General features: G+C 31.5%; 3 protein-coding genes across 3 annotated transcripts in view; 2 read left to right on the forward strand and 1 right to left on the reverse strand.

Moving 5' to 3' along the window:
- Window positions 1–109, forward strand: part of HELRODRAFT_169199 (hypothetical protein) — a gene marked incomplete at both ends in the record, with an annotated part of 1,042 nt that extends 933 nt beyond the window's left edge. Inside the window, one exon of the mRNA XM_009015061.1 lies at window positions 47–109. Within this exon, the coding sequence (XP_009013309.1) occupies window positions 47–109 (63 nt within the window). The remainder of the gene's footprint in view (window positions 1–46) is intronic.
- Window positions 110–2,736: 2,627 nt separating this feature from the next.
- Window positions 2,737–3,545, forward strand: HELRODRAFT_169200 (hypothetical protein; the record flags this gene model as incomplete). Its single annotated transcript, XM_009015062.1, has 3 exons — window positions 2,737–2,843; window positions 2,965–3,151; window positions 3,510–3,545. The coding sequence occupies 3 exons, from the start codon at window positions 2,737–2,739 to the stop codon at window positions 3,543–3,545; spliced, it is 330 nt and encodes a 109-aa protein (XP_009013310.1).
- Window positions 3,546–4,284: 739 nt separating this feature from the next.
- On the reverse strand, window positions 4,285–4,485 carry HELRODRAFT_153340 (hypothetical protein; the record flags this gene model as incomplete). The annotated part of the gene is made up of 1 exon (XM_009015063.1): window positions 4,285–4,485. A coding segment is annotated over one exon (201 nt), but the record flags the coding sequence as incomplete, so codon positions are not given.
- Between the last annotated feature and the right edge of the window lie 10,227 nt (window positions 4,486–14,712).

Below are 14,712 nucleotides of genomic sequence, written 5' to 3' on the forward strand. Positions count from 1 at the left end.
GGGGAACTCTTGATTTAATTGTAAGCTCACTAGGATTCCAGTTCAGGTTTGCAAGATTTTTCCAATCGGTGTATTTTCGGACCACGACTATGCCAGTGATGAAAGCTGATTCTGTGAGAACGAAAAAATTAATCAGATCATGGAAAGGAATTGATGAGAAAAAGTTTGTCAAATTAATTACAGAATCCCCTTTGTCAAAGCCATGTGCAAGCAATGATGTTGAAAGGGAATTCAACTTATTTAATAGCGAGCTTAAGACCCTCGTTGATCAAGTTGCTCCTGTACATGAAAGTTAGTTTTAGAGTTGATGTATCGGAACCATGGTTTGATGAGTGTCTAGCAATCAAACGGCGTTGCCGAAAGTTGGAAAGAAGATATAGATCAAATCATGATTTGATATATAAAAATGAATGGCGTAATATTCTAAGAGCAAAAAAAGAACTTTCTACTAAAAAACGTAAACAGTATTGGAACAAATTAATAAATGATAATAACAACTCTAAAAATCTGTGGAAAATATTCAACAAGATTGCGTGTAAAGATAATAAATGTAATGTTTCACATGATTTGACATCGAACCAACTTATGATTTTTTTTCAAGAGAAAATTAATACGATTAAAGCAACAATTGGAGATTTAACGAAGCAGGCATTTGGAGTTAGTAGAATTAATGGAGATAATTTGTTCACATGTTATGCTGAAGTTTCAGAGTCTGAAATTAAAACACTTTTACTTAAATCACCAACGAAAACATGCATGTTAGATATTATTCCGATGCATGTCTTGAAGAAATATGTTAATTTGTTCCTTACGTTCATCACAAGTTTCATCAATGCAAGTTTAAAACTTGGTATCTTTCCATCATATTGTAAACATGCCGTTGTGACTCCTCTATTAAAAAATACTAAAGACAATAAAGAAGATTTAAAAAATTATCGTCCGATATCAAATTTGTGTTTCCTTTCAAAGATTGTTGAACGTGTGGTAGCTAAGCAACTTTTAACATATTTAGAACTGCACAGTCTGATGCCCATCAATCAATCTGGCTATAGGCGTCATCATAGCACAGAAACTGCGTTGCTAAAGATTTTGTCTGACCTCTATGCCTCCATTGATCGCCAGAATGTATCGCTTTTAACCTTTTTGGATATGAGTGCTGCATTTGATTGCGTGGATCACCAAATTTTATTGGATAGACTAAGTAATGATTTTGAAATAACTGGAGTAACAATTGAATTGTTTAAATCATATTTTGTCGGACGAACGCAGGTTGTTCGATTTGGTGATGTTTCATCCAAAGTTGGTTCAATTTCATATGGAGTTCCGCAGGGTTCAGTATTGGGACCGATCCTGTTTATACTGTATACTTCGGAAGTTATGAAGATTATTGAATCTTATGATTTTAAGTGTTATGCATATGTCGATGATATCCAGGTTATGTTGACGAGTAAACCAAAATCATTCAAACATGAGGTTCTAAGACTGGTAATGTGCTTATCTGAGGTTGATACCTAGATGTCGAACAATGGATTAAAATTGAATCAATGCAAATCTAAGTTTATGCCGGTGGCAACTCGGCAGCAGTTAGCGAAAATTAACATCAGCTCGGTAAACGTCGGTGGCCAAAAGATAGAATTCAGTGAAAGCGTAACAAATTTGGGCTTTGTCTTGGATTCAAATCTATCGATGAAATATCACTTGAAAATGCTCTCTTCGTCATGTACATATCAATTGCACAGATTATATCGCATTCGAAGCTATTTAGATAGATCAGCCACACAGACATTGATTCATGCTTTCATTCACTCGCGGCTTGACTATTGTAATAGTCTGTTTCATGGCCTCCCAAAGAAATCAATTAAAGTACTGCAATCCATACAAAATAGAGCTGCGAAGGTTATCGTTGGAGGATTGAAGTTCGATCATGTGAGTCAGACTCTAAAAAATCTTCATTGGCTGAATGTGGAAAAACGGGTAATTTTTAAAATGTCTATTTTGATGTATAAAGCCATGAATGGAATCTTGTCCAGATATTTGTTGGAAATAATCAAGAAAAAATCAGTGACCATAGATGGCATTCGCTTGAGAACTGATTGCTCAAATTTAATGATAGCAAACTGTGCTCACTTGTGTATTGGTGCACGAGGGATTGCTGTTGCGGGTCCAGTGTTATGGAATGGTCTACCAGAGTCCCTGAAGAAGCCGGAAATGAACATGGATGCTTTCAAGAAGAATCTCAAGACTTTTTTGTTTTCGATTTGATTTTTGTTTCGTTATCATGTACATGTACTCAAACAATTGTTTATTCTCTCGACTATAAAGTAGCGCTTTTGAAATTTTTTCTTTTTTTTAATTGGCGCTTTATAAATTTTTGAAATAATATATATATATATATATATATATATATATATATATATATGCGTTTTTGTCATTTTCACCCAAGTAGTTACATTATTTATTAATATTTATATTAACTTTCATTAAATTAGGCTAGATGATAGATTTAAATAGCCGAACAATATTGCTAACCGAATGAAATTTGAAAAGAGAATATTCTCAAATCATCGTGTTATGGAAAAAATATATAAAAAGTTTATTTATATGTAAAAAGTATAAATCGCTTTTCACTCGGTTTCGCTTCAGTATCCAGAAACCAATTTGCCACATTTTGCTATGTTCTAAACGCACAAATCTTTTAAGAGAAAATAACTCAGATGTTTTCACCATCATGGAAACATGGGTAACTTCCGATGCTCCAAATGCCATAAAATAAGATTTGGGCCCAGAAGGGTACTCCATGTTGCACCGTCATTGTGGCTCATCACAAGACAAACGTGGAGGAGGTCTGAAAGTTGTGTACAGCAACCTTCTCAAAGTCACCTTAATTGTTGATAAATTGAAATATTTTGGCTTCAAAAATATCACAGTTAAATCCAACACATATTCATAATCTTTTATCTCCAGTTCAATCTACAGGCCACCATGTCACGGTTTTTCAAATTTTATAAACGAATTTTGGGATCATGTCGACACCATTATCAATTTCAACATCCTAATCATCATTTGTGGTGATTTCAATGTACCGGGGCAGCTCAGAGTCATTGAACAGCATCTCGAATCATCAATTAAAGCCCTTGGGCTTATTCAGCACGTTAACTTTTCCACTCATTCCCACGGTAATGTACTAAATCTCACCATTACCAGTATATGTCATACATGCTTCATAGACAACGTCGGAGTTATGGACTGTTTTTTTTTTATCACAGCCTTATGACCTTCGATCCTACATTATCAAAGCCAAAACCTCCAATCATTGTTTGTCTGCGTCGTAGTTATTGTCGTTTTAGTTCAACTGCTTTTCAACAAGAACTCTCTAATGTATTTTACGATATACTTTCGCGTGATAATCATGACGTGGACGACCTTATATCTGCTTTCTTAACATCTACAACAAATCTATAAATATCTACAAAGTAGCACTTGTCCAAAACATCAACAACTTTCAATAGGTGCAATATATGCGATTCAGACTTGCCGTCGATTAAAAAGACAATTAAAGCGTTTTTGCTCAGAGATCAGCAAAATTGAATACAAAAAGGCTAAAGAGATGGCTAAAACGTTAATTATGCAATCTAAGATTGACTCCATTAAAGAAAAGCTTCACTCTGAAAGTAATTGCAGCCTGAATTCGGAAAATAAGTTTATTTTGAATTTCAATAAACTAAACATTTTCCAAAAAACTTTAGTGAGAAAAATCGAAAAAACGAACTACAAACATATTAACGCCAAACATTTGATAGAATTTATAAAATATTGTAAAAAAAATATATATATATTTTGGTAAAAGACCATAATTTTTACATATTCTATAAATTCTACCGAATGTTTGGCGTTAATATGTTTGTAGTTCGTTTTTTCGATATTAGGTGAGACGTTATTTTGTGAAGCTATTTTTTTTTATGAAGCTATTCTTAAACATATCATCAATAAAAATGTCACACCAACCAACCCAATTAGTAAAGTTAAACTCCGAATTTATTACAACAATAAACTAGGTCGTGCATGATCTATCGCCCATCCAAATATATGTTAAATTATTAGGGGCCTCAAAAGTTACCGAAATTTTAATAATGATTATTTTTAGTCAAACTGTAATTTAAATTTCTTTTTAATTTTTAACAATAGTTTAAACAATATAATGTAAATAATAAAATTCTCTTTTTAAATATCCCGAATATTAAAAAATCTAGTTTAAGTTGCAAACGATTTTTTGGGCAAATCATTCCGAGAAGTAAATTCTTTGTATAAGTCCTCAATTGAAAGATTGTGGGCGCGTTCTTTATAACAATGTACTATGGCCAAATGGTTTAATCTTAGCTGACTGGTTGTTGAACGTAAATAAGTTTTTAAGCGCCGAAAGACGAAAAACGATCTCTCTGAGCTGCATGTTGCCACAGGAATTGTAAGAAATATTCTAATAATAAATCGAGAAAGTTCTTCTAGCATTTCATTCAAACCGTGTCTGTTTTTATCTTTTAAAACGTTGACAATGTCTGTGACTGAGGTAACAGATAAATTTCGTTGCTTACAAATATCGCAAAACATGTTGAAAAGTAAATGTAATCTGTCTTTTGACACCTCTGGATGTAATTCCGCAATATAATTTAAGTGACGGCTGTCAGCTGTTGTTGCATGTAAAATTTTTGATTCCAAATCGGCAAGTTTTTTGAAACCATCAGAATTGAATCTAGCGTCAAGTGAAGAGACAGCGGAATCTACGATCTCTAAATACATTTTTTTAAAAATAACTGCCAAGTATCAAATACATGAACGTTTTTTTTACCATCAGTAAAACGCTTCGGACGATTTCGCTGCCGTTGCAAACTTGGATGTTCAATATTTAATATTTTTGCATCATTAGTGGTATTTAACCAAAAAGATGAAAAGGTTTCATCGGATCGGTTCTGTTGAAGCGATAACATTAGACTTTCAACGAGTTTGCGTACTTTTGACATAGACAGTGAGTGTTGGACACTGCACAACTTTCGACGTAGTTTCCAATTTATCGTATATGAAAAACAAACAGCGCAACACAAAATAATTATGAAATGATGTAATTTTTGTGAGAAAACCAGCACATTTGGCGCTATATTCATTTCTGACAGAACTTTATTTTCAAAAAAGTTTAGCAAAGATGTCCAGTTGTTTAACGCGCTCTTGATGCTACATATACGCATAGTTCACCTTGTTGGACATAATGGGCGCACTGATGTAATTGTAGCATTACTTTGTTGAAAAAAGGAAAAACAAGCTAAACGTTTAGGAGATTCTTTGATAAACGCTACAAGTTCTTTTACAAAATGGATTGTATCTCTGCACTCTAACTTCATAGAAATTGCATCGTGAAACGCCAAACTAATATTGTGGTTGTTGCAATAGACAAATATTGCAGACGGCGATATTTCTAAGACTTTGACCTGTACTTCATTATAAATTCCATAAACGTCATAACATTGTCCTCGGCAATCTTTGATATCAAAATTGAACCTTAGTAAAACATCCTTCAAAATTTTGAACAATGTACCAGCATCTGTGGCGTCCGTGTTATAATATTCTAGAAAATATTCTTCTTGAGTAAATTCATTATCAACAACTCTTAAGCTGACTTGTTCATTAATTGCAATGTCACAAGTTTCGTCTAAAAGTGTGGCATAATACATTCCCAAATAAACATCACTTAAAACAGATCTGAGAACTCTGTGCGACATAATTTCCAACAATTCGTTTTGAATATCTTTTGAAGTCCATTGATATAATGTTTGTTCAAGCCATTGCTGTAATTCAGGACTATCTTCTGCATGCAGACCTAAAAGACAGTGAAAATTTGAATCATCGTCGTCATGAAAGCGTATAGCGATATTTTGAACAGACAAATATTGTAAAGTGGTTATAATTTTAAACATCGCGGTCTTTGCTAAAGTTCTTTGTTTTTCGTGGACGGTAACAATGTGTCCAGCAATATTTGTTCCTGATCGGAGGTGAGACATTTTCATGGCTGCTTTGCAGTGGCTGCAAGATTTGTCGTAGGATTGGAATTTTTCTAAAGCGTGTTGCCAATTTGAAAAGCCCTATTCTATAATACACATGCTACGCTTTGTACTAAATTTAAACAAATTTAGCTTTTCACATTATCTGCATATTTTGCAAAATGCTCCTGCCGCGTTTTTATTGTCAGTCATCGACTCCAACCAGCCGTATAGCTTTAGCCATAAATTCTGAGATTGTCTTCCAACGGTTTGCTTTGCTGATTTTTTTTGGAATGTCATTTTTAACTTTATCACCTAATCTTTTTTCAGCAGAAGTTATATCTGCTGCAATTATAATATCACATTTTTCATCAACGGATGCAGAGGATTTTTTACAAGAAAGTTTTTGGATGAATTTATCCATCATTCAGAATTAAAAACAATCGGAAAAATTTTCGAACGGATGATTATTTTAATTTATAAAAATTAGTCATAAATTATTCATATTATTTAAATTGTATAATAATTTTTTAGATATCCAAAGCAACGGAAAACATCAAAGGTAGTAAATAGTTTCAAGATCTTGTTCAATTTATGTTTTTCCAAACTTTTATTGTTTGTGCTTCAAGTCGTGACTTTTCAATCTTAACTCTTAATAAGGATAATCAAAACCAATGTAGCAATTTTTAAAAAATATTTCTGGTTTAAAAAAATTGTTAGTTTTTAATAAATTTTAATTATCAGTTTAACTTAATTTGTAAACCTTAATGAATATTTAAAGGAAAGCACAGAAATGCAATGATTTTTTAAATAATACTTGTGTTCAAAATCCTAAAAAAATATTTATAAAGCGTAGAAAAGTGGATTCATTGTAAGCTCATTTAGTCGTGTTTTTCAAATGTACTTACTGAACTACAAAATGTGTTCCATCTTTGAAAAGGAAACGATCAACGATAATGAAAAATCTAAATCACTTATTTTTAAAATAAATCAGCTTTTTCTCACAACGTTTTACAAACATTGAGTAAATTGAGTAAATCTAATTGTAATAAAATGTGACAAACATTTTTTCTATGCAATATGTTATTTAATATAGTTGAAATTCGATCAGCTCTCTCAGAAGTTTTTGATGATTAATTAAACATAAATAAGCTAATATCCAGCCAATATAGTTTTAAGAAAATAAAAAGTGAAAATAAAACATTTTCAAATATTGACGGGGGCTCAAGAAAGGCTTGAGCCCGAAAGATTAAATATTGGGGGGGGGGGGGAGGGGCTCGAGACCGAAAGCTCGTACAAGTCGCCGCCAGTGCATGTGTGTATTTACGTATGCTTTTTTGTATGTACGTATGCATGTGTATTTATATATGTTTATGTACATTTTTCTTGTATTTCAACGATCATGATCTTAGTTGTTTTTGTTATTTTATTATTATTTTCTTTAATTTTAACTTAATATTAATTTTAATTAATTTGATTTTAATTCTATTCATGTATTGCATAATTATTTTTAGTTTTTTTACACAATTTTCAATTGTAATTTATTGTTGATTTTAAAAGATTCGATTTTAATACCATTCAGTTTTCAAAATGTAATTTATTGTTGATTCTACAGGGTTTGATTTTAATACCAGTTCATACCCTATTTGGACTTGTATGTATATATGTGTATATGTATTTGTGTATATATGTACATTGTTTTTTCAACGAACAATATTTTTAATTTATTTATTTTTACTTCACAATTTTCGAGAGTAACGTAATGTTGTTTGTCACTAATTTAATTTTTTATATTGATTTAGACATTTTTATGAAAAATTGTAGGGTCCTAATATATTTAAGATATTATCTTTTTTAGGGCCATTTTGCATGTTTCTTTTTTTAATGCGTTTCATGGAACAAACTTGTTTAAAAAAATTTGACTCTGCGTTGTATTTTTACTGCATTTTGTGATAAACTTTAGTGAATTGTTATTCGGAAAGCGATAGTTTCTGAACGTTAATTTGATAGTTTTTTAACATTAACTTTTATTAGTAAAATTAATTAAACGTTGATTATTGATTAATTTATTAACAATGTAAATAAAGCAGTAGTTATTTCGTGTCGCTATTTTCACTGGGATAAAACGAGGTCGTCGTCGACCAGGCAGTTATAACAATCATTAGTTCAATTTAATTTATATTTATCATTTTCGTTTATTTGATTTTAAATGTTAAATATTTATTTAGACTCATTTTTAGACTCATGTACCAAATATCCTATTTTACTTACGACTAGAAGTTTGCAAAATACATAAAATTTTTATATCAAAATACTAACGAGTTTCGGAATACGAATAACAAATCATAGTTAACAAATTAAAAAAAAATATAGGAAACATGAATAAAATTGTTAAAAATTTTGAACAAACAAAATAAATAAATAAATGAATACAACTACATATATACTATTTTTTTTATCGTCGAAAAAATTTTGTCGAGATATTTACGTCTACAAAAGAGACTTTGACTGGTTTGTTCAAAGTTTTGTTATGATGCAAAGGATTCAAATAAAGAATAAACATAATGGTTACATATAAATAACTTTTTCGAACTCCTCAAAGAAATAAAAAATATAAAACAGGAAAATATTCAATAAATAATTTTTATTTAACTAACAATCATTTTTTGCTAAATTAACTTCATCGAAAATATAAAAATGAGTAGAAATGTTCAATTATATTCAAATGTCAATTAAAAGTCAATTTTCTTTACGGTGAAACGCATTGGTAATTTGGTTCCACATATATCTCCGTTGACCGAACTAAGCAATTGTTCTCGCGACAATGAAGCTGCATTATTTAATACTTATGCATAAATATTATCAATCTAGCATATATTTTTAATAATAATATATAAAAATCTAAAATGAATGGCATAGACACACATATATTATGTGAAAACTCCGTTGAGCCAAATCATCGAGAAGTCCTCAGAGGAGGAATCCCCGTCGACCAATATTTCGACCCTTAAAAGTTTTTTAATTTCTAGGGGGACCAGGCCACGTTCGTTGATCACTCGAACGCTTGCTTCATGATTGCTGATTTTTCAGCGGTGTTGATCTGCTATTTATACCAAAATTTAGCTTTATATTTCCATACGAAAATGTATCACTGTAGCCATTACTTGCTAATTTATCCGACACTCCGTTTTATTTCTATTCAACCAGAACAAATACGAAGCTTGCTCGGCGCTATTAATAACTAACCTGGTTTTGTATCCTTTTTTTTAAAATCTTGAATCAGCTGCTCATACTTTGCAGTTTTTACGTCGTGGCTACTGAGCATATTATCCTCCTACGACACAGTTAGTTCAATAACGATAACTGAATTCGTATTCTCAGATACCTCCACCACCATGTAAGGTCTCATGCCTGTTTTTTTTTGATGTACGTTGGAAAATTTCGTCTTCACAAACAGGGGAAAATTTCAGTGTACACAACCTAATAATTGACGTTTTTTAAAATACCATCTTTCACTCGGTCATGATGACGTCTTTGCTTTGTCCATCTCTTAGGAAATACACTTTTGGATTTCCCGAATACTGAGATTTGGCGTTATTGCAAGCGGAACAAACCGTTTCTACTATGCCTTTCAAAACTTTGTTGTGACGCCATGAGGCCGTCCATATAGGATGTTACGCCGCTTCAAGGGGGGGTCTAAATATTTGTGACACTTTGTGACGAGGGAGAGGGGGGGGGGAGTAAACGCAAGTGTGACGTATCTTTTATAAAAATAAACAAAACAGTAAATAAGTTTTCTTTCATATATATGCGCAAAATGAATATTAAAGTTTTCAAGTGAGCAAATAGCTCATGAATATTAATTAAAGGAGGAGTCAAATTTAAATGCCATCGTTAAAGTTTACCGCTGTGTAGTTGTAGAAGTTAATATTAATTCGTTATATTTTAACTATGGTAAACCATTTAGATATCAAACTATCGTCATATAAACTTGTCATTCGTTATTTTGATATCAATAAAAAATAAAATGCTTAAAACAATTACATTGTTTAATGACTCTTCACTAAGAGGGGTGGGTGGTGAAGTTTTGTAACTCGCTTATTTTTGGGAGGTTGATTTGTGACAGTTTGTGACACGGAAGAGGGGGGAAGGTTAAAAAAAAGTAAAAAAGCGTGACATTCTTTATAGACAGCCCCAATGCATACCGACCGTGGCCTAGAGCATACAAGCCTGACAACAGCAGTTGAGTATCTCGTGACTTCCATAGAGTGTACATTTGTTATTTATATATGTACATGTATATATATATGTATATATATGTATATAGTATTGTATGAATTCTACGGAATTGTTGGCATTAATCAATTTAAAGTTTGTTTTTTCAATTTTCCTTATTAGAATATTCTGGAAATCGTTCAATTTATTGAAAATAGAATTATCCAAGTTCATCATGAAAATTTAATAAAACTGTTCTTATCAAAATTCATCTTGCAGGTAAGACCTTATTTCGATTTTTCATAAATCATCTTCAGTGCAGGTTGGTTTATATAGTTTCTTTAAACAGAACAAAGTTCATTAAACAGAACAAAGTTCTTTAATTAAAGTTCATTGAGAAAGTTAATAGTTGGTGACGTATTTTTCATCCATGTTGTTGTCATTTCTATGTTCTTCGTTGTTATTGAAGTTAGTAATCAGGCGTCGAGTGGGTAGTGGTACTTATCATTCTTTGTTGAATGTTTATTTTGGGTTTGTTGATATCTATTAGGACAGCTTCTGCAATTTTTAGATGTATTGTGTTGGTGTTTTGATAAATTATTTCTGTGTTGTTGTCAAAAATTTGGCGAGTTATTGGAGTTGCAAGTGTTGATTGCAAGTGAGATTTGATGGCTCCTCTTTGTGTATGCATTGTGAGACGTCTTGATAGTAAAGTGGTCGTAACGCCAATATACGAATCTTATTGACGCGCACAGTCGTCAAAAGGGCATTTAAATTCATATATTACATGATTACGCTTCAAAGTAGAATTGTCTTTAGGAGTGCAGTTGTTCTTTAAGACCAATTGTGATGTCTTACAATTGTTGTAGTATATTCTGAGTTTTATTTTATTAGTATTGTCATAATTATGAAATAATACTGACTAAAAATACTTCAATGTAGTCCTTCAACGCAAAATTAATTCACTCGATATGTGGCTAGATGCAAAGTTAATTCACTCGATGGGCTCCGATTTTTTTTGTAATCTTTTTTCATTCATTTCATTTATCTCTCGGAGTGGTATCAACACCACCATCGGTCACACACGTCGAGGTTGTACGATTGAACGGCAAGAAACATAACCCAATTTGCCCGAACCCAACAAGAAAAAGTTCTAATTCCTGTATTCCAGTTCGTTCATTGACATATTATTTTTAACATTATTCTACAGTTCAGTTAGTTCAATTCTTTTCATTTATTGTCGTCGATTAATAAAATTGTTATCAAATATTTTACGCCGCTTCGTGTGTTACTCAGTAAAATCATTAAATTCGAAAAAAGCCCAGTGCCACACAGGACTGGTCGAACTCACGATAAAATTATACAAAAATTATTATTGTCGGACCATAAAAAAATTACCTGAGAAAGATAAAGAGATTTCGCCCGTGCCGCGAACAAACACTCAAACGCACAGACAGACACCACACACCCACCACACAAACCAATTTCCGACAGTATCATTGAATGGTGTAACATTTCTTTTTATGATTTGTTTGAGAACGACTTCATTTAATTTATGTGCCGTTGACATATGATTTCTGTAGTATAGGATTATGTCGTTTTAATTTTTGTTTTTAATATATTTCTATTCTGCTGTAGCTTTTTTTGAATGGTGCTCAATCAATGAAGTTTTGTAACTATTAGTAATTTACTTATTAGTAAATTAGTAATTCTTTTCAGTTCCGTATTGCGATCCACAGTTCAAAATGAATGCGTGAATGCACGGTTCACAAAGGATTTTATTGTATTTACTTGAATTTGAATTGTTCCGTACATTCACTTAACCCATTTAAACAAATCCCTTTATTTGTTGCTTTGACGTATACGGAAGTTGTAAATCTTTGTTCGCCATGCGTTACATCCAGAAAAGGCAATAAATTTTCAATTTCGTGCTCGATGGTGGAATTAAATTTTGATTGGTTCTGGGTTGCTAGTAGCTGGTTGACTTGTTCCGGATCATCGTATGCGGCAAAGATATCGTCAACATATCTGGCATAAATGTTTGTTTTTATTTCCGGATTGTCTGTAAACGTTTTGCTCTCAAGATGTCCTAAAAAGAAATTTGAAAACAGGACACCGAGTGGTGAGCGCATGGCTACAATAGATAAGTCCCGTGAGGACTGGAGATTATAGTTATTAGGAGTGTATGGAGTCAGAATGTTTTTTAGATATTTGGCAGTATGGTATGTTATTGTTGGAATTTGGCTGATGATAGAACGAAGAAAGTTGTTATTTTTGTGTGTTTTGATGTTGCTATAGAGGTATCCAGGTGAGTATTCGCTTTGGAGTAGCTGGATTTTATCTTGAGGTATGTTTCTGTTAATTTCCCTTATTATTGCGTTGAGTTTAGTTTTTAGGTGAAGAGTTGGGTCTTATGTGATTGCTTGAAATTTTGTGCTGTCGTTGAGTAAGTGTTCGATTTTGGTGTTGTAGTCAGTTTTGTCTAAGACAACATATTGATTCGACTTGTCTGCGCGGCGAACAACAATTTCTTCATTTTCTTTTGCGGCAGTTCTAAGTTCAACTAATTCTACCAAATTGTTGGCATTGTTCAATAAATTGAACAATTTCCAGAAAATTCTAATAAGGAAAATTGAAAAAACAAACTTTAAATTGATTAATGCTACAATTCGGTAGAATTCACAAAATATTGTATAAAACACACACACACACACACACACACACACACACACACACACACACACACACACACACACACACACACACATACACACACATATATATATATATTTTTGTAACAGACTGTTGTTAAGGCAACATTTCAAAAATTCAACACTAATTTCAACATTGTTCAACTTTTTTATATTTCTTTTTAATTTATTAATTTCAGAGAAATTAGACATTTTATTGTTTTTTAAAAAATTTTTATTAAATAAATTTGCAAATAGCTATTTCGAGTTATAAATAACTCATCTTCAGTGCATTATATATAAGGTATGTAAGATATTTGATATAAAGGAACAAGTAATTATTAATTTATATAAATTATTTAATTAAAACAGAAAACCAATAAAATAAATTTAATAACTATAAACAATATAAAACGCGATTTTTAAAAATTTTAACGGCAAGATTGTTTATATTATGGTTGTTAAGGTAAATATCAACGCTCAGCCGAGAAGCGGGAATTAATTTATTTAATTAACTACATAGTATTAATATTATTTTGACAATATTTAAAAACGTTATTATTATTATTATTGTTAACGTTATTATTATTATTATCATCGCTGTGGTTCTTCTTGCTTTTTGTGATGATGTTCCATTTGCAAGTGATATTTGCGCTGTGGGTTGTGGCGTTGGTATCTACAGTGTTGGCCTGTTGTTGTTGTTATTGTTGATGCTGTTGTTGTTGATGTTGTTGTTGGTGTTGTTGATGTTGTTGTTAGGGTTGTCACTATTGATGATGTTCCAATTGCTACTGATATTTGCGCTGTGGGTTGTAGCATTGGTATCATTGGCATTGGTTATTTATAACTCGAAATAGCTATTTGCAAGTTTATTTGATAAAATTTTTTAAAAAACAATAAAATGTCTAATTTCTCTAAAATTAATAAATTAAAAAGAAATATAAAAAAGTTGAACAATGTTGAAAGTAGTGTTGAATTTTTGAAATATATATATATATATATATATATATATATATATATATATGTATATATATATATATTCAGCAGCTCAAAATGATAAGAACGGTTGGTATTTTCCATTTTCTTCAAAACCATTGTGTATATACCTATATTTTATATGTTGAACAAATAACTTTTTAACTCTCTGTGGAACAATTTGCTTCAATCTTGTTGGAAGATCATTCCATGCCTTCGGCAGAGCAACTTGCATACATCTGTCACCCAGTTATATATATATATATATAATGGGAACTCTTTTAATTTTTCCAAATAAGGGCGAAGTAAATATTCAATGAAATAAAGTAAAATAAAATAAAGTAAATGAATTAAAGATGAGAAAGTAGTCTACGCTGCTCGCCATTATAGATATAAAATGAAAAATATGATCAGTCTTAATATGTTTATTATACATATGAATGTCTGTCACAATAGATAGCTTATGATGATGATATTACTGAATTAGTTAAATTGTAACATAATTGTTCAGTCCAAATAAAATTTACAAGGGATAATTTGAAATGATTAAAAAAGCCTAGTGGAGAGATTTCAAATGTATTAATAATTGTTTTCGGTCCTTTCTCATCGTCACCAGATTGTTGTGGATGTTTTGGTAGTTAGATATCTTGTAGTTCCTTGATGCTATATCAGGCCGAGCTGATTTGAAAAGGAACGATACTGGAGTGAATTCGTCACTGGTCGTATCGACATAAATAGTGACATCTGGTTTTGCTACCGATTTAATCGTTTCCAAAATCAAGGTTAGTTTTTTGTTGTGACGCGTT

This window comes from Helobdella robusta, assembly GCF_000326865.2.
Source record: "Helobdella robusta unplaced genomic scaffold HELROscaffold_15, whole genome shotgun sequence".
Lineage (NCBI taxonomy): Eukaryota > Metazoa > Annelida > Clitellata > Rhynchobdellida > Glossiphoniidae > Helobdella > Helobdella robusta.